Consider the following 22242-nt stretch of genomic DNA (forward strand, 5'->3'; position numbering starts at 1 on the left):
TGCCTCTAACTAAGGTCATTCTTCCCAGGTGGGAGTGGAAGACAGGAGGCTTGTTGCCTACTCCGCCTCCTCTTCCAGCAAGGATGCAAGTGGTCATGGAAGTCTGAACTTTACAGAACACTTGCCACTGGGCAACCCTTCAGCCACTCATGATAATCTGGGGCCCAGGAAAGGTGGATGGAGCCTGACAGGTGACAGGGGCAGGGCCCCATTCTGGCACAATGACAAGCAGATCCCAGAGTGACCATGCTTCATTAGATCTACAAGTATTAAAAGAACTACAAGCAGTAATACCTGACTGAAGGTGACCAGGAAGTCTCGGACACTGATGGCTTCGGAAAGGGTGTCACTCTTTATTTCAATCGTTATTTCTCCATGAGTAACTGAGCCCTCAGTTGGCCAATATTGGTAGCATTTATCCTTGGGGAATAAAATAAAAAATTTAAGTCCTGTAATAATTTGATGCTACCACTTTTGACCTTATGATGCAGAATTTCTCTCAAGCCATTTAATGCTTTTCATCTGACCAAGAAAAAAGCATGAATATTAATGTGGATACCCATTAATGCCTGCTGGCCAAGGGCAGAGAATAGTCTAGAATCAGACACAGCTAAATGGAACTTTGATACATGAAAGAAAGGACAGATTAGTCACTGAATGGAGTGGGAAATGAAACTGATCCCTGACTCTCACCCTATAGGACTGGCATGAATGCGCTAGCTCCTCCAAGAGTTGGCCAGGGTATGAACTGCAGTATTGTATGCAGTAGCTCTGAGCCTTAATAAAAACAAACCCAGATGGGTTAAGACTTAGGGCCAAAAACAAGACAATGAAACCCTTAGGAGAAGAAAATTTCCCTTCATTTTGGGATACAGAGGACTCACTACCTAAGGCACAAAAAGAACTAGCCAGCCATGAGGCAAAAAAAAAAAAAAAATCACAATTTCTATTTTTACACTAAAATTCACTTTGTGAATTATAAAATTCAACAAGCATCAAGAAAGTGAAAAGGTAGATGTTTTCAATACATGAAATCAACACAGGATGAGAATCGAGATCTTTACATAGATGATCACCTGATAAATCTATAAGAAAAGGGCAAACAACCCAGTAAAAATGGATGAAAAGCAAAAACAGGCATTTTACACAAGAGGAAGTCTGCATATATCCATAGAGGTATGAAGTGGTGCTCCACCTCTTAGGAATCAGAGAGCTGTGACTCAAAGCCACAGAGACAGGACACTCACACCACATCACGCTATGGAGTGTGCAAATGGATCCTCTATCTTCCACTCTACTGGTGTGCACTTGGGGAACCGCTGTGGACAGCAACTAGGAATTATTATTCAAAGTCCTACTCTCTCATACTCTCCAATGTGACACTTGTCTCTTAGGTGCATACTAAGTCCTGTGTAGCATGAAACAGGTACAGCACTGTTTATAAAACAACAAAAGGGAATTGCCCCGAGCCCATGACAGAGAAGGGATAGGTAAACAGGTGTGAGATATATGGCCTGGGTAAGGAATAAGAGGAGCTAATGAACCTATGCTAATTTTCCTGCCCCTCCCCCTGCCTGGAGCTTGGCATGCTAACTTGTCTGTGTGTGGGAGGGGTCAGCATGGGCCCCCGAACCCCTACCCTGCAATATGAATATGACAATGAATGAATCAGTTAAAGACGTCAACATAGAAAAATATTAAACACACAAGATTGAGCAGAAAAACCAACCCACAGATTACATACTGTCATGTACTCTTTACATAAAGTTCAAATGCAAGCAGAACTCAACAGTTCAAGCAATGGATGCACTTGAGTTTAAAACAACTTTTTGAAAAGTGAAGAATACATCCACTAAAAGACAGTAACAAGGGTTGGCAAGAACGTGGGGAAATTAGAACACTAGACTTCCTAGTGGGAAGGTAAAACAGGGCTGCTACTTTGGAAAACAGTCTGACTGTTCCTTAAAAATATTAAATGATAAGCTGGGCATCAGTGGCTCACGGCTATAATCCTAGCTACTGAAGAGCAAAGATCAGGAGGATCAAAGTTCAAAGCCAGCCCTGGCAAATAGTTCTTGAGACCCTATTTCGAAAATACCCAACACAAAAAAGGGCTGATGGAGTGGTTCAAAGGATAGAGCACCTGTCTCACAAGCATGAGGTCCTGAGTTCAAACCTCAGTACTTCCAAGAAATGAGTCAGTGATTCTACTCGTAGACATGCAACCAAAAGAACTGAAACAGTATGCCCATACAAAAACTTGTCCATGAATGTTCACGGGAGCATCTTTCTATTATATAGCTCCAAAGTGGGAACAACATAAGTGTCCATCTGCTGGTGAGTGGATGAGTAAAAGTGGCAAGTCCATACAGTGGAATACTACCGATCAACTAGGAAGAATGATGTTCTGACCCAGGCAACAACATGGAGGAACCTTGAAAACATCATACTAAGAAAGAATTCACCCAGAGACCTGTGTTAATGTCTGGATAGCCAAATCCAGGTCAGACACTAGACTAGTGGTTTTCAGGCTGGGGGCAGGAGGGTAGGGATGGGGTGACTGTGTGTGATATGGAGTTTCTTTTTGGGTGATGATGATCTAGAATTAGAAGCTCTGTGAGCACCTAAGACCCACTGAGTTATACCTTTAAAGAGATGATTCCTTGCCATATTGCCACAAAGGTAATTTTTACAGTAAAGAAATCAAAGCACAAATTCGGGGAAGTGTTCACGTCTAGGGGAGCATCTAGATATGTGTAAAATGTTTGTGAATGTTGGGTTTTTCTGTTGGGCATGGGTTTGTGAGTTTCTGTTACATCATTAAATACAATACAAGAAGGCTCCAGGTAGATTTCTGGGAAAATGGAAATGCTCATTTGACTGGGCCAGGATGATATCAAACAGGTGCATGTATCAATGTCCTTCTTTACAGCTTGAGAAGAGTACATAAATGCCTTTTGTTCAACAAGTTGTGATCTTGACAAATAAAAACGGCAGAATTTCAAAACAGGTGAAAAGACCGGGGGTAATTAGGGTTAGCCACCAAAAACAAAGGGTGAAGTAAAGCCTCTTTCTTTTAGGTGCAAGGGGTACCTAGGATTGAACTCGGGGCCTTGCCCAATTGAGACAAGAACTCTACTACTTGAGTCATACCCCTTGTCCACCCCTCTTTTTTGTATTTTATTTTATGATAGGGTCTTGCTAACTTTTCCCAGGCTGACTTCAAACTCGTGATCCTCCTTCCTCTTGCTCCTGCATAGCTGGGATTATAGACATTAACCACTATGTCCAATTATGTTGAGATGGGGGGACTCACTAACTTTTTGTACCTGGGCTGGCCTCAAATTCGAGCTCTTCCTGCCTCTGCCTTCAGAGTAAGTAGGTGGAATTAGGTGTCAGTCACCACACCCGGCTTGAGCCTTTTTCATCTTGACCTTCGTCCTTTCTCAATAGCCTGGCTCTTCCTCACCCATGTGCTCACAGGCCTCAAGCAGCTGAGGCACGGTACTTAGGTAGGCAGGCAGCCCCTGAACTCAGATCCAGACTCACCTGCTCCCGCTCCTGCACCTCTGTCAGCATCACCACCGTGTGGCACTTCCACTCCCAGACCATCCTCCAGAAGTCCTCGACTGTGTGTGCCAGAGGCCCCTGCGTGGCAATGAAATAGTCCTTCTGCCGGTAGCCCTTCAGATGGGGAGAGAGGTTAGGGTCAGTCAGCTGACTGGATGCCCAGCTGGCACGCATGTGCGCACACAGGCACACACCTTCCCAACCTGCTGCTTCATTATGCTCCACACAACTCCACCCTCAGCTCCCGAGGTCATCTCTGAGGGGCTGTGAGGAGCTAGCAGTCACCTGGGGCCCCTGAACAACACCACGTGGCTCTGATTCTAACATACTGTGCGTCACAACTAGATTGGCATGTTGTGGAGGAGGGGCTGGAAGGGGTTCCAATCCCACCTCCTCCACCAGGCCCCACCAACACCTCAGGCACTTTCTTCAACAGCAAAAAGAAATCCTAACACACCCTTGGCTGAGAAGTTCCCTTCTGCCCTGGACCAATCGTATTGTCCACGTGGGGTCACATGGCAGAGCTCACCTGAAAGCCCTGGTGTGTCACAGATACATAAAAGAAGAATAGCTATCTTTTACGAGCAGAGTGAAAAAGTAGCCAATTACTGTATCCTATTTCCAAGGTTCACTCTTCTTTTCTTTTCTTTCTCTTTTTTTTTTTAAAGCAGGTAATTCAGCTAACAAAGCAGTTGGGTTACTGGACAATTCTTTCTATTGTGAAAATCAAGAGCTGTGGCCGTACAGGAAGGCACCACACATCACACGCAGCACACCCAGGCCCAGTACGTACGTCTATGAAGGACGCATTGATGTAGTCTGTGTATTCTTGACCCCTTTTCATGGACAGGATCACCCGATTGAAGTCATCTGCAAAGTGGCATTTGCCTCCGTTAGCAACCGTGTAACCCTGCCTTGTAGACTTAGTTCTGTCACCTATAAGCTTCCAAACTGTAAAGTCTACTAACAAAGTTAGCAGGTAACGCTAACTCTTTGGGAACTTTCCATTATCAAGGAGGTCAAAAAAGTGACTTAGGAAGTGCTTGACAGGACAGCTCTTAAAATAATCCAGCTGTCATTGACTTGTCATAAATGGATGTAATAGATCCCAAAATATGAGCATTGAAAACACTGCATTTAAGGAATAAAAAGAATGACCATGTAGGAGCCTGAAGCCCCAGGCCTGAGGACACCCCAGTCACAGAGAATCAAGGGTCTGAGCCTGGGGAGGTTGGCCCAGTCCCCAGGAACTGTGTGCGTCTCACAGCATGGTGACCATAGGGGGAGCAAGCCTGTTTGTAGCCATTTGACAGTGACAAGTGTCTGGTGAGCAGAGGGCGATTGAGGACACATCTCATGTGACATGGATCACCTGCCTGTAAGCCACACCCCAGACTGCCACCTGAGACCCACGTGGGATTGTGTCACCCGAGGTGCCCCAGGAGATCCTCCTTTCTTGACATTGAACATGGTGCTCAGGAGCTCAGAGCTGGGCCCAGAGGCCCCTGTCCCTGACCCTGATTTGCAGGGTGATCAGTGGACCTTCAGCCCCTGGGAAACCAGCCCAACCCTGCCCCAGCCATGAGGAAGGGTGGAGGTTGTGACAGGGCAGTCTTACATGGGATGATCTGAATGACTCGAGCCTTCTTCATGTTGGCTGGCAAGTTGCCAGTCCTCATGTTCTCCTTCATGATCCGGACATTCGTCAGTTTCTGCAATCAAGAAGGACACAACGTGGGGCCTGGGAGGGCTCGGGCTAGAGGCATCCTGGGGCTGAGACTCAGCAAGAAGGACACAATGACCCAGTTAAAACTCTTGTCACTCCAGGTCTCAGTCCTACAAGCTGGGGACCTGTTCAGAGGGCATATCTGTCTCCATCTCTAGATGGCACCTTAGTAGTAGGAAATAGAACAGGCTGTCTCCTGCCTGCAGCTCTAAATGCCCCAGCCATCCATCCTTCCCTCCAATGTCACCACCCTCCTGTTCTGGGCTCAGTCAAGAGGGTAAGTGATCCAAAAAGGCTCCATTTAAATGCTGCCGTCTGGACCACCCACCCCAGGATGCAGAGGCAGCCGGGCTGCCAGGACTTACCTTAAACTCCTCCTCCAGCCCAATCTTGTTGAAGTGGGTGGCTGTGCCATGCAGGGTCTGCAGGTGCCTCTCCAGCGAGGACACATCCAGCTCAGTGTCCCCGTAGAGGTAGTACTCCAGTAAGGCCTGGTAGATGAACGTGTACTGCACCTACAGGGAGACAGGGAGCCGACACTCAGCTCTGCCCTGGGTCCAGTGGAAAGAAGGTTAGTGCGGGTCAGATTAAAGGCCATGTAGACTGGCTGCTTAGGGCCCCAGTAAAGGTGATGATAGTATCTGGTATTGATTGAGGACACCGGGCACCATCCTGGGGGTATGCAAACAACCCCATGGCATATGAGGATAGAAAGAACAAGGGTCAGCAGTCGCCCAAGGCCCCTGGGAGGAAGAGGCAGAATGGGTGGTCTCACTCTGGGTGGGCTGCTGGCCTGTGGCTAGGTAGACTATTAAAACTGGGCCATGGGGTGGGGCTGGGCCTTGGAGAGGGGCGGCGCTGTGCGTCGCAGGCGAAGGCACCTGGGTGCTCTGCGAAGTTCAGCCCCAGGTTGGAATTAGCAGCACTCACGTCCGTCTGAACCATCTGAGGACGCTGATTGCGGATTCGCGACACAAACTCAAAGACGTCCACCTTCTGCTCGGCGTGTATCATGTCCATCATCGCGTCGATCACGATGAAGGTGCCTGTCCGGCCCACGCCCGCGCTTTGGGAAAGAGAGGATGTCACCTCGTGAGTCACATTCCCCCCTGAAGCAAATGACAAGCCTGGGAAGATGTCTGAACACCAGGACAAGAGGACATGGGCTGCCGCTAAGTGACTTAAGTGCAACTTCTTAGACGACTGGAGCGCAAATCTGCCTGAGGCCACCAGAGGCCGCCGCAGACCCAGCAACCACTTTCCGGAGACCCAGCAGCGCGCAGGAGTGAGACTGGCTGGCAATCAATGCTTTCTCTACCTCCAAACATTGCCCTCTTGCGCTCACCGTACCCTGGAAGGGGCACCCTGATGGATGCCCTTGGGAGCTGACCGACCCTCGGATGCCTCTCGGTTGAGCAGAGGGCGAGGCCTAGTGGACCTGCCAGACCCCACTCCGCCATCAGTCCGGGCCTCTCTGCTTCGGTTGGTTTTGCACATTGGGTCCCCTTGGGATGCCAGTGAAGAGGGGGCTCTGCTACCATGGGGTGCACGGGGTGCAGGAGAGGTGCAGGGCTCTGAGCAGCGGCTCAGGAACTGTGCACTGGTGTTTATGACCCTGCCTTCCCCTCACCGGGCCCCCGGGTCATTTCCCACCCAGATCCACCCTCGAGGTTCCTACCACTCCCTGCCGTACCTACAGTGGACCACGATGGGCCCGGCGTGTGAGGGGTTGAGCGTCTTCACCTTCTTCAGGAACTTCAGCATCCCGATGGGGGTGAAAGGCACTCCAAAGTCTGGCCAGCTGGTGAAGTGCAGCTGGGAGACAAGCCGAGGGGCTTTGCAGCCATCAGCGAGCTGCTGTGAGGGTGGGGGTGGTGAGGAGACCACCAGGGGGGCAGGACCACCTCCCCCACCTCTACCCCCACCCCCAGGTCTCCCGCTGATGGGTAAGGCTCTGCTGGCCCAGCCACACTGTGGTGGTAGCAATGCTTGTTGGTCAGTGTCCACCAATGTGCAGGACACAAGTGAACCCTGGTGGTCTCACAGGCTCTTTTGTGTGTTTGTACTGGGGTTTGAACTCAGGGCCTCATGCTTGCTAAGCAGGCACTGTACCACTTGAGCCACTCCGCCAGCCCAGTTTCATGCGGAGTATTTTTGAGGTACCGTCTTAAGAACTATCTGCCTAGGCTGGCTTTGAGCCTCAATCCTCACCTCTGCCTCCTGAGTAGCTAGGATTACAGGTAGGCACACAGAGCAGGTACATGGCACCTGGCCACACTTGGGCCATCAGGTCTCAGGAAACCCAACATCCTGAAAACTGGTGATAATGCCCAGGAAGCCCGCTTCTGAGGAGGGGCCAGTGCTGCATGGCCTGGATGACCCCATGTCACTCCTGTGGTCCTGTGTAACTGCCAACAGCACTTCCCTTCATTCAGAAAAGATGATGGGTTGGCCTAAGCACAGGAGACCCCCAGATCCTCCCTCAGAGCCTCTCTCAGAGTCATGAGTTTAGTTTCCCTGCCCTGTCCAAGGGAGGTTAGAAACAGAGTATTTGTGTAAACGAGTGTGGTGGTACACACCTGTAATCCCAGCACTCAGGGTTGTGATTTTGTGGGCTACACAGCCAGACTCTGTCTCAAAAAAAAAGTGTGTGTGTGTGTGTGTGTGCGTGTGTGTGCTGCATCCAGAACAGAGGTCAATGGGGGATTTTTTTTTTTTTGCAGTGTTGGGATTAGAACCCAGGACTTCACAAATGCTAGGCAAGTGTTTGAGCCACAGCCCGGCCCATCGTTTCTCTCTCTTGTTTTTTTGCTGTGCCTTCTAGGAAACTTGGCTCCTATTTTGTAACGTAATTACACCTATTGCTCTATCTTTGATTCCTGATAAAATGACCTTCTGCTTTTACGGTGGTTTTAAAACATCTCTTAAATCTTTATTGCATCTGCCGTGTTCACAGACACTTTTATGGAAAACTGCCTTAAATCCTTGTAAGGGGGACTAGCACGGAATAAATGTGAAAAACAACAGCTGGTTTCAGACATAATTTTGAAACCATTAAAAAAGAAATCCCTCCTCACAATTCCAGTGTGGGGAATGACATCGTGCTACAGAGTGTGTGGTGTGTGTGTGTGTGTGTGTCCCCGTGGTGGTGGGGGGATCCCCTGTTCCTCCAGCTAGTCTGCTTCTTCCCCGGGAACCCAGCACACTTCTCAGACTCACATTCCTGGCCCACCACCCTCAACACAGCCTGGCCTTCAGCCACATGCCTGGGTGACAGCCACAGGTCTGCTAGGGTGGGCAAAGCTCTTCACATTGAGCCTGACCTTGCACTCTCCAAGAATGGCGCTTCCAGGGAGTGAACACCTGACATGCTTACCGGCTGAATGCAGAACTTGCGGACGGTGTAGTCTACCAGAACAACACAGTCTTCCACACACACTCGGATGTTACCGTAGGTCCAGCAGCCCTGGTCAGGCCAGTACTGATAGCACTTTTCCTGTGTGGAAGAATTTACAGAAACAAATAGGTCTGTGGGTGCGTCATGGCTCCATGCCCTGTCCCCTTACCCCTACCATCCACACAGGCCTCACGTATAGCTCCTGGGGCTGAGAAGGAGTTCAGGCAAGCAGTGTCCTTTATAAATCTGGGAAGTGTGGTCACACAACTGCTTAAAAGCAGCCATGAGACCGTAAGTGTGGCCGGCTTTCAGATTTTGACACAGTGATGTCCTCTTTGTTCTGGCGCTTGCTAACTCCCACACATCCTATTCAACTGGCTGAGCCTGGCTGTGCTGAGGCTGCTCGCTTAAGTTGGGCTAACCACGGGTGACCCTCAGGCTGGCGCGAGGCTCACCCTTCTCAGAACATTTCTGAACTTCCATTCGGCAGTCTGTTTCCTCCCGCTCAGGACACATGTCTGCAGGGCCACCAGGCCGTTCAAGAGGAGTGACCAGGGTTAAGCTAAGGAACACATTTTCCTCTGACGAGGATGAGGCTGATGTGGAAGTCTGCTAGAGGGCACCTGGTTATGAAGGGGCCACTTCTTTACCTTTCCTCCCTATGAAATCGACATGGCCCCAAGACAAGCCTTAGAAGCCTTTTGGTTTTCTGGTGCCCCCTGCATCTCACCAGCGGACAGTCATCTGTTAGCACAAAACACAGGGACCCATACCAGGGTAAAAAGATCTGCACAGTCTTCTATGGAGAAGTCTCAAGTTTAACCTTGTAGGCTTCTTCCAGGCTGTCCTGGAAATGGCCCATGAGTGGCTAAGTCTCCAGGATTAATGTCACAAAGCAAAAGCACCTGCTATTTGCCAAAGACCAGGCTATGACATCCACAAAATAAGTGCCCCTGCGTCCTGGACTAGGCTGGCCACTGCCACAGGGCTTCTGAAGTGGCCAGTGCCAAAGATCTTGGCGTGGGCCAGTCTGGACCCCCCCCTAGGGCTTTGGGGACCCTCTGGCCATTTGTGTCTCCAAAGGCTCCTGCAGAGATAAGCCCTGCCTTTAGGCTTCATGCAGCCCAGGGCTTGTGGCTGTCCTGTACCCCAGCCTCCAGCCTCCCTCAGGTCATGAGATGCCAGCTGCATTTCACAACGTGCTGCCCAGGATGTGGGCCACAGCCATGAGACCACAGCTGAGAAAAAGGAAGTCACTTGAGAAATGATTTCACCGGAAATGGCAGAAACTGAGAGGACCAGCAGGCAGCACTGAGTCATGTGTGGAAACACCCAGGAACAGGCTCGGAGGGAGCTGAGAGGGAGATGCCAGGCAACATGGCAACAGCACGGCAGGGGCCTGGGGGAATAGTCTGCACCCCACAGCCTTGCTCTGGCCTCGCTATGATTTGTGACTAGAGCAGCGGCTCCTGGGCAGATGTTGGGGCCCTGGTGAAGGCTCCATTCCTTTTCTACAGAGCAGGGGTCCCTCAAGCTGCTCCAGTGGAGGAAGGCACAGTGACAGTCCCTTTAGTCATTCTTTCCATCAGTGACAAAGGATGACAAGGGCAGGAGTCATAGGATGGAGGACTAGTGCGCTCCAGCCCCGACTCTCAAAACCAAAACCAAACCCCTGTCCTGTCCCTGACCGGAAGACCAAAATTGGTGGCTGGAAGCTTTTCCTGTGCTTTTTTGGTGTGCAGCCCATTAGTAGGTGGCTCTGGGGGAATGGCAGTGCTCCTGCCCCCCCCTCTAGTGCCACAGGGCCAGGTCCTTCACCTGAACACTGCAGTCTCTGCCCAAGTCCTCAGCACACCAGGCTCTGTTGGGGCCAGGCCAGGGCCTCCCATGCCCAAGCACCCTAGGCAGAGGCCAGATAGGCAGACACCTAGCATCAGCACCCAGCATGGTGGCACTCATGTTGGGACCTGCTAGAAGTGCAGTCTCCCGACTGGCTTGCCTGAGGCATCCCTTCCTTCCTAGCTGTGCAGGGAAAGCACAGCTTTCATTTGGAGAACAAACTTCCTGCTTACAACAGATCCTGCTCACAGCTGCAAGCCTACAAGGGCTCTGGCGCCCTTCCTTCCCAGCCACATTCGATCCCCTGCTCCTGTCACCTGGGATTCAGCCACCCAGTATATCAGGCTAATGAAGCCTTGGTTGTACTGGGCAAGGAAGGGCTGGACTCTTTGTTCATGTTTCAAATTCAGCTAGTGACCTGTGTTCCTCCCACATGCCTTGTTTCAAGTGTGTCCCTCTTGTCTGGATAATAAAGCTGTGATCATGGTCACTTGTAGCCTGAGGCCCACCCCAGTCCTTGCCCAACACACTAGAACCCTCCACTTTAAAACCTGCTGCTCCCCCATGGGGCAAGAGCTGTGGGTCAGCTGGTGGCCCTTGGCTGAGGAAGGAAAAGCCTTGCTTTGTTGGACCTCATAGATCAAAACAGTGAGGCACTAGGAACACAGAGAGCTTTCCCTGCACAGCAAGGAAGGAAGGGATGGGCACAGGAAGTTGTCAGGACTCCCAGCAAGCCCCAGGGGACAGGCCTCCAGGCTGACCAGTGCCAGAGAGCTCACCTCTTTCCTCTCCTTCAGGTTCGTTAGCATGACAATGGTGGCCGACTTCTGCTCCCAGACCATCCTCCAGAAATCGTTCACTGTCTCCTGTTTAGGGCCTGCAGGCAGATGGCATCACCAGGGTTAAGGGCACAGGGACAGGTGTCAGGGCCTGGCCCCTGCACCTGGCCTAGGATGGCTGCTCATGCCTTCCCTGAGGCACAAGATGGGCACTCCAGCTAGGAACGCAGATGAACACCTGGGCCAGGTTTGGATGAGGACCTTCATGAATGACAAAGGGATGTCAGCAGGGGATGGTTTTAATGCTAAGTGTCAAAGCAGCCTGTGGCCATTCCGTGTGCTTATGAGTACCTGAGTACCTCAGAGCAGCAGGCTCCCTCTGGAGCCAGAATGGATGTGGGGTGTGTGTGTGTGTGTGTGTGTGTGTATGAGAGAGAGAGAGAGAGAGAGAGAGAGAGAGAGCAAGCTGATGACTAACCCTCCAGGTCTAACCCCCTCTCCTTTGTCAAAATCTCAATCTCCCAGGGCAGTGCTGTCCAACAGGATGTGAGCTGAAGTCCCTGGGGAGAGGATCTGAACAAAACTTAAAGAGTGTCATTAGAAGAATGTCCTCTGGCCTTTGTTCACTTCCTGCCTGAATACAGACACAGTACCTGGAGGTACAGCTGTCATTCTGTGTCCCTGAGGCTAAGAAGGGAGTGAAGAAGTCCCTCTCCTTGGAGCTGATACCCAGCCTTGAGCTGCACCCCCCCCCCCCCCCCCCCCCCCCCCCCGCCATATCTGCTTACAAAACAAATATTTGCTTTTATCTGTGTCAACCAATGTTTGGAGGTTTTCACTGGAAATATTCCTGATGTCCTCCATGTGTGCATGTGTATACACGTGCAGCTCCTTATTTTCAGACAATCTGGATTTGTAACAGCTCCCTGGGATATTTTGGTATACGCTGAGTTTTGGGACTCACTTATGGACTCCTGGCCTAAGAGGAGGAGGAAGGAACCCTAGGTTTACCTCCACTAACCCCTAGTTGTGTGTAGCACTGGCTCCTGGTGGTGACAGGGTCTGGGAGAGTGGGACAGGAGGCTGGACGAAGGTGATGTGTACAGGTGGGGTTATGTACAAGGTCAAGAGCATGCTTTCATGGCTGAAGCATCTTGGCTATGGTCTTGATCTAAAAAGCTACTCAGATCCTAACCCCCAAAACTTAGGGAGCTCGATCAGCACAGAGTCAAGGTTATGCAAGCCTCAGGATGTCAAAGTGGCAACCCATGTAACCCTGTGTACAAACTGCAGATATATGTGTGTGTCCAGCTACGGATATCCATGCATGCATGGACGCCGAACATGCTGTTACACATTCCGGCACACAGGCATTTGCAAAACAAAGTATTGGCATGCTGGCAATATTCTATCACTTTATCAAAATAATGTTCAGAAGTGAACTTAATAAAAAGCTTACCTTGAGCTGCTATGAATTTATTCTTCTCTCTGTAACCCTAGAAAAATAAAAACAGATTTATAGAATTATCTTTGATGAGAAGCTCTTTTTGTTGCTAGGAATTTAGAAGACAGGAAAAAGTAAGAAGAAAACTGGCCAGCAATTTCAGAACTAACAAATGCTACTTTCATAGGTCCCCTCCCTAGTGTTATTTTTTTTCCTGTGAATTTTCCCATACACACACACACGAGACAGGTGCACAAACACTTATATATATATTTTTTAATTGGACTAACATGTACAGATTTTATATGTTGAAGTGAGAAGTTGATAACTTATATAAATGATCTTTTAAAGATAAATTAAATGAATTCTTGATAAACCACTGCATGTGGTTTTGTCACAATGTATTTAACTGGCTCCAGTTTGTCAGGAATACAAATAATACCATGGCAGGCATCCTTTGTGCCTGTCTGTTTCCCACTGTGTGCTATCTGTGGGGTCTTGAAGATAGACTCCCTGGTGTATGTGGTGGCTGGAAAGGAGCCAGTGGCTTCATGCTCTGGGACTGTGGGTGGCCAAACTTTCCAGAGTGGTGGTGACCGTGTGTACTTGGGCACAGAGAAGGAAATGCCCACAGGTCATGATTCATGGGTGTCCCATGCGAGGCAGGGGAATGGATCGGCATCAACTTACATCTATGTAGGATGCATTGATGTAGTCTGAGCAGGGAATTCCATCGACTTGGCTCAAAATCACCCTGGAGTGATCATCTGGAAAAAACCAGACAAACCTGTGTAGTTAGGGGAAGGAATTTCAGGAGCCTGGTATTTCTTTCACCTAAAGAACCAACCACAACCACTGGGAAGGGCCTGACTTGGCCTTCCACAGCGCTGCAGGGGTAGAAGAGATATCTTCCCAGCCACTGTGGCCCTGAGGGTCAGGATGTACTTATTTCACCTATACCTTGGCCATGGGATGACAGGTAGAACTTCAGCACCCAGCATGGGGCTGCTAAGAGACCACAGGCACGGAGCTGCAGAGTGTGATCAGACCCCTACAGCATGGTAACCACTACTGGACTCCAGCACTGATCAGGGCAAGTGTGCATGGAGAACCTTGGGTAAAGGGCCAGTCCTACACACCCAGGCTTTCAAAAGGACACATGGGTGATGGGCTTGGGGTTTGGGACTCTGAATTTCAGTCTCCATCCTTCCCATCTGCTCCAGGGAGATCCCAGTCTGCTACATGGGTGCATGTGTGGTGTATGTGTGTGCTGTGCTGAGTGTGTGTGTGTGTGTTGTGTATGTGTGCTTGGAGTGTGTTAGGCATGTGTTGTGTGGTATTTTTACCTGTATGGTGTGTGGTGCAGTGTGAATGGGTTGTGTGTGGTATATGGTGTGGTGAGTGGCTGGTGTGTGTGATGCCATCTATACGTGTGTTGAGGGGTGTATGCATGCCCGGAGGCTTCAGCTGGGTTTGCACTCGGACTTCCATGGGCCCAGTCACCTCTGCCTTTTGATCTTTCATCCATAAGAACAACTGAAAAAGCTGCTTTACCACCTTGTCCACAGGTAGTAAAAAGATGGCTGGATTGTTTGTATGTTTCTTCCTGAAGGCAGAGAAATGATGAAAGTTTTCATGGGCCCTCATGGTTACCTGGCCATGGGGCTCCTAGATGTGGTGAGAGCTGCCACCTTCCTAGGGCACATGGGGACTTACAGGCCCAGGACAAAGCTGCCTCAGGAGTCTCTAGTGCTTGAACATGGCAGGTGCTTCGTGCTACTACCTGCATTATTACAGAGTTGTCCAGTCCTCATCCCCTCCAGTCCCTCCTCACAAGGAGGCTGTTTGCGGGTGTTACCTGGCAAAGCCTCGCCGTGGCCTCACCTGGCTGGACCATGCCCTTGGCCTCAGACTCTTGTCCAGGCTCACAGCTGAGCCATAGCTGTTCTGTTGATGATAGAGGAGGGGCAGCAAAGCTTGAGGGACAGTCACGGCTCACACGGGGTGGGCAGGTAGGTGTCAAACCCCAAACCTCTGTCCCATGGACAACCCCAAGTCAGAAATAGCTTTGGCTGAGCACGTGTCAGGCTAGTTGGAGATAATTTAAAATGACTTACACTTTGAGGACAACTATAGAAATGCAGAGGGTAAAAAATAACCTACTGGTTAGAATGAGAATCTGGCAGTTTCTAAGAGCTTCCTGTTTTTTCATCCTAAAAAGTCACGCCACTCTCAAAGCATTATTTCCTAAAATGATCAGCTGCTGGCATTCTTCCAGCAAAGAGGACTCTAGTCCTTGGTCATGGAGCTTTTCCACAGACACAGTCCAACTTCTGGGACACACAAAGTGTTCAACTCTGTTCCCACAGTGTCACATGGCACAGTTGAAACTGCACTCCTGGCCCAGGGGCATCTTATGAACCTGGCTCTGGTCTGCCAGGCTTGAGGGAGTCTGGGAAGGGCAGGGGGCACCGAGGGTAGTGGAAGTTGCAGTCTCCACCTGCCTTTCCCTGCTGACCCTCAGTCCTACTCTGAGTACGAAGACTGCTCACACCTTGGCCCTGGGCAGCAGTGCTGAGAGTCCCTGTATGATATCCCAAAACTCAGCCTAGTATCCTGGCCCCCGCAGGGGCACTGGAGGTATCTCTGACCAACTGCTCAATGTAATCAGCCTAGGGCCACCATGGGTCCTTGCCTGGGCACAAGGTCTTCATGCCACTGTTCCTGAAATCCCCCACCCCACCGCTGCTCTGAACATACCAGAGACATGGCATTCCTGAGCCTTGAACAGCTGCCAGCACTGCAAGTTCCTGGGCAGGAAGGGCTGGAGCAGGACTGCCACACTGGGGTGGGGACAGGGGCAAAGGAGAGCTTATAGCACTGGACAAGCTGTTCAGAATCCTGCTGTGCTCTCACACTTCGGGGACAGACCAATTTACTTGTGCCTTGCAAAGTGAGCAACATGCACCTCAGGGAGATTGGCAGGAGGGAGGCTCTGCCCAAGCCAGGTGGGGGAACTCCTAGGTGAGGTGGGCACTCTACCTGGGCTGGGTGTAGGAGATTCCCACACCTGGCTATTGGTTCTTTTCTTTCCCTTCCTGCCTTTTCTCATTTTCTTTCTTTCTTTCTTTTTTTTTTTTTTTGAGACAGAGTCTCTCTTGGCCTTGAACTTGAAATCCTCCTGTCTCAGCCTACTGAACGCTAGAATTACAGGTGGGAGTTCTCAAGCCTTAACAATGTAAGTGGTTTTAGTAATTGAGAGAGAAATGCAGGAAAGGAACTTTGAAAGCACTTGGCGCTGAGTAGGTAGGTCCTTAACACACAAGGGGCAAACCGGTGCACCAACCACTCAAGTAAGTGACTGATTAAATTAGAAATTGATACTAATCTTCTATTGTCCTGATTTTTATTTGACACAAATTATTCTAAATTGTCTAGACCTCCCCCAGCTGTGGGCTTCCTTCCCTTTAAGCCATGGACCTGGCTGCCCCTCCTTCTCTGATTTCAACAGTCCATCCAGAGCTGAAACTCTTGACTTGGCCTCACTGTGTCCATCTAAGCTTGGGCCAAGCCACACTCCTGACTCAGCTGTACAACCCCTGCAGTGGGCTTGTACAACCCCTGCCTTGCCCTCCTGTGGCTGCCCCCCATAAAAGAAAGGCTGTTTGTTAAATTTCTCTAGTTTAAGTTGGATCACAGGTTCATGGTGGGTTTTTAGAAAAATCCCATGCGTGCAAAGTCGGAAAGTATTACTTCCAGAATGTGTTGGAGACCCAGAGGCTACAGATCGGACAGATCATAGCTTCTTGTTCATACAGAACAGATAGACAAAATTCTAATTCAAAAAGTACAGCTAGGTGCAACATGCTAAAGCCCACTGCAGGCTGCCTCCCGGATCCCAGCAGGACCTGCCTCAGATAGGTGGTTCCTTGGACCAGAAGGAGGCCTTGGGTTCAGGATTCAAATGTGAACTTCGTGGAGACCGCTGAGGCTCCTTCAGGCTATTCTGTTAGCCTGAAGGGCAAAGCTGTCGATGGGAGGGTGGGAGGGCTCCAGGTGGGGTGAAGGCTGCTGCAACCCTTCCTGGCCAGCTTCAGTGAAGGTGGCTGGTAATCTGCAGATTTGTCCTGGCAGTGAGGCAGGCATTGCAGGGCACAGCCCAGCCAGCCACAGCAGGTCCCAAAATGCCCAACATAACAGATGTCTGTGCCTTGGTTTTGACACCACAGCCTCTGACACCCACAATGTCCAGCCTATGCCCAGTGTTTGCTTTGGGGGTTAAAATTGGGTTGATTCTAAGCTTTACCACAAAGGTGTTCCAAAACCCATAATGGATTTCTTATTTTGTCATTTCTGTCCTTGGTGCAGGACCTGAGTGCACTGGTGCTTTGCTGCTCATGACCAAGAGCCCTGAGTCTGAGGAAGCAATTGCCCAAGGCCACCTGCAAGCCTAAGAGCAAATGTGGTAGGAGGCGCCCTGCCTGCTGATGCACAAGGGCATAAGGCAGTGCCCCTGCCCCTCTCGTTTCTAGGAAGTACAGGCCTCCTTAGCAGGCACAGGCTTAGCGACCAGACCTGTGAGCAGTAAAGGCACCTGAGTAGGGGGACAGCCCCAGCTGCAAACACTGGCTCAGGGACCCCTGATCGAGGAGCATCAAGGCACTGGTAGTAGGACAGACACCATCACTGGGAAGCTACAAAGCAATATTGAGTTTAGCTAAACATCGCTGATCGGTCAAAAACAAACAAACAAAAAAGAAGTAAAATCTTACTGGGAAGGATATTGGGATATCTGTTTTTTTCTCTGTTTTCTTCTTTGTTTGCCAGTTCAAAAGTTCCTTGTATGTGTCCCGATGGCAATGACTGGAAAAGAATGTAGAGTTAGTGCTAGATGCAATGAATCCAGACAATGTGTTCCCATCAGCTTCCCTACTAGGTACAGGACTTAAAACATGTCTAGAGAAAACCACCTTCTGTCCATCGCCCGTCTTTGCTTCAGACCCGTACCGGGCACAACACAGAGACTGAATGAGACTCACACCCTGACTCCCACCAGGGCCTTCTGTCTAGTGGGATCAACAGAACTGTGGCCAAAATGACGGTCCCATAAGCTAGATCCTGAGCTATGGGAAGGCTAGGACTACTTCACATTCCACCAGATCCCAGGTTTCCCAGGTCCTGGGCCAGGCAGGCATATCCCAGTCTGGGATAGACTGACCTCGAAGGGGAGCTCTGACCAGAAACAGCAACAAGGACAGCTGCTGGGACTTTGGGGTGGGGCTGAGGGTAAGGAGAATGAGGGCAAGTGAACTTAGATGCAGTCCTACCTAACTTTGCTCAGGACTCAAGGTGTCTGTGGACTGGCAGTGTCTGAACCTGGGAGCTTCCTACTCTCTGGGTGCCTCCCAGGACCCCTGAGTCAGCGCCCACATGACCAGTTCCCCAGAATTCTGCACTCACAGGGGCTCTAGACATATCCCCCTACCAACCCCTTGGCTGAGACAAGGAGGTAAGTTGACACAAATGCTTCCCTTTGCTGGACGTAGAGTGCTACAAATGAGGAGTGGTGCAGCTGCAGGTAAACTCAGGCATCTTGACTTCTAGTCCCTTACACTACCTGGAGCTGCTGCCTCCGATTCTCAGTGGGCTCCAGTTCTCCTGAGTTTGTTCGCTTCGGGGACCTGCTGTATGCTCAGATGAGCTCCTTGCCATGCCAAGGTGGTACAACACTTTAAAATCCAAATCATGCCCTTCAACAACCAACCTGACCACTGGCTGGCCCTGGGGGCCCTGAGATCCAAGGAGGAAGCATGAATATTTACTGAGCACTTCCAATGTGCCAGGCACAGCCCAAGGAGCTAGGTCATCTACCCAGCTGTCACAACTCACCTATTATCAGTTGACACCAGGATTACCTCTGTTTTAGGGGTGAGGCATCTGAAACCCAAGGCAAAGCGGGCATAGATTTATTCAGATCAACTGGCTGGCGAGAGGTTCTGAGGGCGGCCTCAAGAGTGGGGAAAGGGGGTGTCCGTGTGTCCCAGCTGGGGGTGGCCTCACAGTGCAGCCTCAGATCAAAGCCACTGCTGCGCTGTGCGTGCCCACATTGTGGGTCAGGTCTCTGAGCCTCCTTTTCTCAGTAGGAGCTTCTCTCACCACAGACCTGGCTCCTCCAAGTGTTCACATCAGGATGCCATAGACCACCCTCTGTCTCTGTTTTGGGGTCACCACATGCCAGTGCCACAAGCAAAGGATCTGCCAGAGCCAGTGGACAGGGACCACCCTGGTGGGCACCTTGGCTAGGCCAATGAGCAGTTCTTGACCTTGTCCCCAGGCACCAAAACCTACTCCCCTTGAGGTCTGATTCATCAGCAGAGCTTTTTAACAGAGCTCTGACCTTACCAAGATACTGAATTTGTGATAACATCCTAGGGCCCCCTCTTTATCCTCAAAAGCCTTTTTAGCCCTGGCGTTAGACATGAAAACCAGGCATGAGATGGGAATGAAGGTACATGACACACTAGGCACTTGGCAAAACCCACAGAATGAGACTTGGTGTGGTGACTCACAGCTATAATCCCAGCTACTCAAGAGATCTGGAAGATCATAACTTGAGGCCAGCCTGGGAAAAACTGTAGACCGTATCAAAAAATAACTAAAGTCAAAAATCACTGGAGGAGTGGCTCAGGTGTTAGAGTGCTTACCCAGTGAGTGGAAAGCCCTGAATTCAAACTCCAGTACAGCCAAAAAAAGGAAAGAAAAGAAAAGAGATACAGCACACCAATGCAAGAGTTAAGAGTAAATAACAGGAAACTACTCACTGGGGAGAGATGTATATACAGGAACTATCCAGCATGTGTGTAATTTTTCTGTGTATTTAAAACTTCCCTAAAATAAAGTCTACTAAAAATAATAAACTAAAAAAAAAAACCTGAGAAGTGCTCTTCTTCTCTGGTAGGCAAGGCGACTGTAGTGTGGTGGCCAGAGGGGAGGGGTGTGAGTGGTAAAGAGGGACCAGGGTCTGACACCACAGCTGTATGGCCCTGACAGCTGCCCAAGACATGTGAGGTGGAGATGGGTGGTGCTCCCTGGTTCCCTGGGCTCACAGAGGGTAGGATGGAGTGAGGCAGGCAGAGCACCCTATGCCCTGCACAGGTACCCAGGAGCCAAGCACACACAACAACCAAACCACCTGTACAGATTCAGTCCCACTGCCAATCTACCTGGGAATCTGTCTGAGCTCCCAGCCACTCAGGCCCAGGAGAAGTAAAAGTGCGCCTGGGGCTTCTCTGTGGTTACGTGCTAGCCGGGCAGTGCCTCTCTGCACCAGGTTCTGCAAGAGGCGCATCTGTTCCAGCAAGCCCCTGGGGACAGTTCTGGTTTGTTTATTGTGCAGGGACCTTTTCTGATGCCACCTCCCCTGTCCCAGACACCTGGCTAGAAATGACATGCTCAGACAGATGTCAGGAAGATCCAGAAGCTTGGGGGGCAGAGGATGTTTCTTGGATAATGGTGCTCACCCACTGGGATTTAATCTGGGGTCTGGAACAGACTTCACTAGGATGGCAATCTTCCATCTCCAGTGGAGACTGTAGAAACCAGGACGATAATGTCCTATTTACACGTTGCCTGTCACCTTTTTTATGTACTGGTTATCACAGTACTATGGGGGCAGAGAGTGTCCCTTTCCCACTGAGGACACAGGTACGCAGGCAGGCTGACCCCAGTACTTGTCTGTCTGTGCTCATAACCCCAGAGACAAGTCCTTTTTATCCTCAAGTTCACCTGCTCTGTAGCTTGGCAGTGCACAAATGTCCAAGTGCAATGGAGTGGATCATATTGAGACTCATTTTGGTCCCTTCAGTTGTTCCTGGGAGAGGCCATCCAGTGGGTAGGAAAGAGAAGGAAAGGGTGCAAGGGCAGAACTCCTGAGCACCTAGGAGTGGCTGGTCCTGACAGGCTCTGGTGCTCTTTAAGAGAGAGATGTACAGGAATGTGGTCTTAGGACCAGATCAGTCACCCACCAGAGAGAAGGGCCACAAGCAGGCCCCATGAGCTGAACTCTGAGTCCAGAGCTCCTCCCTGCCCCATATCTCAGCCTGCCTGTCACAGGGCAGGGGGAGATGTATGTGCAGCTGAAGGGCTGCACAGAGGTGGGGCTGGGAGTGGGAAGAGCACAGGGCCTTACCCTGGGTGCAAAACTTAAAGAGAGTCCAAGAAAACTCAGGAATCACAAGAAATAAACTTCTGATGCGATATCCTTTTTAAAAAATACAACTTGATGTACAAAATCTGTAATGACCAAAGCATCAAACTTTTAAGCAATGGTAGAATCAGTAACTGTGTGGTATGAGCCATATTGGGACCCAGGCCAAGAGGACAAAAATCTGTGAGACCAAACCTGTCTTCTTTTACCATTGTGCTATTTGCTCAGTACAGACTGCTTGCATTAATTTTGGTATTTTTAAACGTTGCACTGAAACATGATTTATCCTGACTGCTGAGCTTTTCAGTGCCCTCTTGAATCAGAGCCTGGGCCAAGTGCCTCACCCTATTCGTCCTGGGTGTAGTCCTCACTTTTGTGGTGGTGACAGAGCCCTGTGTCTCTGACTCAGAGCCCTCCTTCAGCAAGCCCTGCCCCCAGGCCCCCTACACACAGGGTACAAAAGTGGAAGGGAACTGGGACAAGAGGGAAGACAAGAGCTTCTAGCTGCAAACACGATGGTTATTTTGAAAATGGAGAATTGACTTCTCTTGTCAAGCTGAGAGATTGCAAAACAAAAGTGCTTGGAGCTGTCTTTCAATATGACCCGATTTCTAAAAAAAAAAAAAAATAGGTGGACCCATTTGGAAACAATAAAAAAGGAAGCAAGATAAAGGAAAATGAAGCTTGTGTTAAAAAACAAACAAGCAAAGTGCAGTTTAAATGCACCATCACTTTCCCGTGTCTTCACAGGTTGTTTCTGTGTGAAAAGTCACAGGTCTGCAGCAGTGCCCTGTGCCATCTTAAGATAAAACAATTGCACAACACTTTGTTGTTTATGAAACCCATTGTCTGGGCCTCACATTTGTGCTGTGAGGTCAGTAAGACAACCTCTTCATACATAGCAGAAGTAGCACAGAGGATGTGCCCAGGCCTGGCCAAGGCAGCCATCCTGTGAGCACCAGCCCTCTCTCACACACACCTGTGCACACAAAGGGGAAGATGCCCTGGACAAAACTCAAAACCGGAGCAGGGGCAATGCTGAGACGCAAATGCAAGCCTGTGTGTGTGTGTGTGTGTGTCTGTCTGTCTGTCTGTCTGCGTGTCTGCCTATCTATCCAGCTGGCTATGTAGAGCAGGCGCAAAATCACAGGACATAAAACTAAGAAGCTGTCAACACCAGCAGAGGAGTCATTACTCTACATTTGAGTTTTGTGTTGAGAGTTAAGAGAACCAGTTGCTAAGATGGGGACGGTACAGATGGTAGAATCTGTGTCTGAGTGC

At 50.0% G+C, this 22242-nt stretch overlaps 1 protein-coding gene across 5 annotated transcripts in view; it reads right to left on the bottom strand.

The window, feature by feature from the left end:
- The window catches only part of Ptpre (protein tyrosine phosphatase receptor type E), a 153286-nt gene that overhangs the window by 9248 nt on the left and 121796 nt on the right, over positions 1–22242 (bottom strand). For 4 of the 5 annotated variants that reach the window (XM_074078051.1, XM_074078052.1, XM_020167337.2 and 1 more), the window contains 12 exons: positions 17528–17618; positions 13446–13522; positions 12771–12807; positions 11312–11409; positions 8673–8792; positions 6990–7153; positions 6227–6362; positions 5662–5811; positions 5189–5282; positions 4364–4440; positions 3550–3684; positions 295–420 (listed from right to left, as the gene is read on the bottom strand). In XM_074078051.1, the coding sequence (XP_073934152.1) occupies positions 295–420; positions 3550–3684; positions 4364–4440; positions 5189–5282; positions 5662–5811; positions 6227–6362; positions 6990–7153; positions 8673–8792; positions 11312–11409; positions 12771–12807; positions 13446–13522; positions 17528–17618 (1305 nt within the window). The remainder of the gene's footprint in view (positions 1–294; positions 421–3549; positions 3685–4363; positions 4441–5188; positions 5283–5661; positions 5812–6226; positions 6363–6989; positions 7154–8672; positions 8793–11311; positions 11410–12770; positions 12808–13445; positions 13523–17527; positions 17619–22242) is intronic. The other variant, XM_074078053.1, reaches the window with a different exon arrangement.

Source organism: Castor canadensis, chromosome 7 (assembly GCF_047511655.1).
Source record: "Castor canadensis chromosome 7, mCasCan1.hap1v2, whole genome shotgun sequence".
NCBI lineage: Eukaryota > Metazoa > Chordata > Mammalia > Rodentia > Castoridae > Castor > Castor canadensis.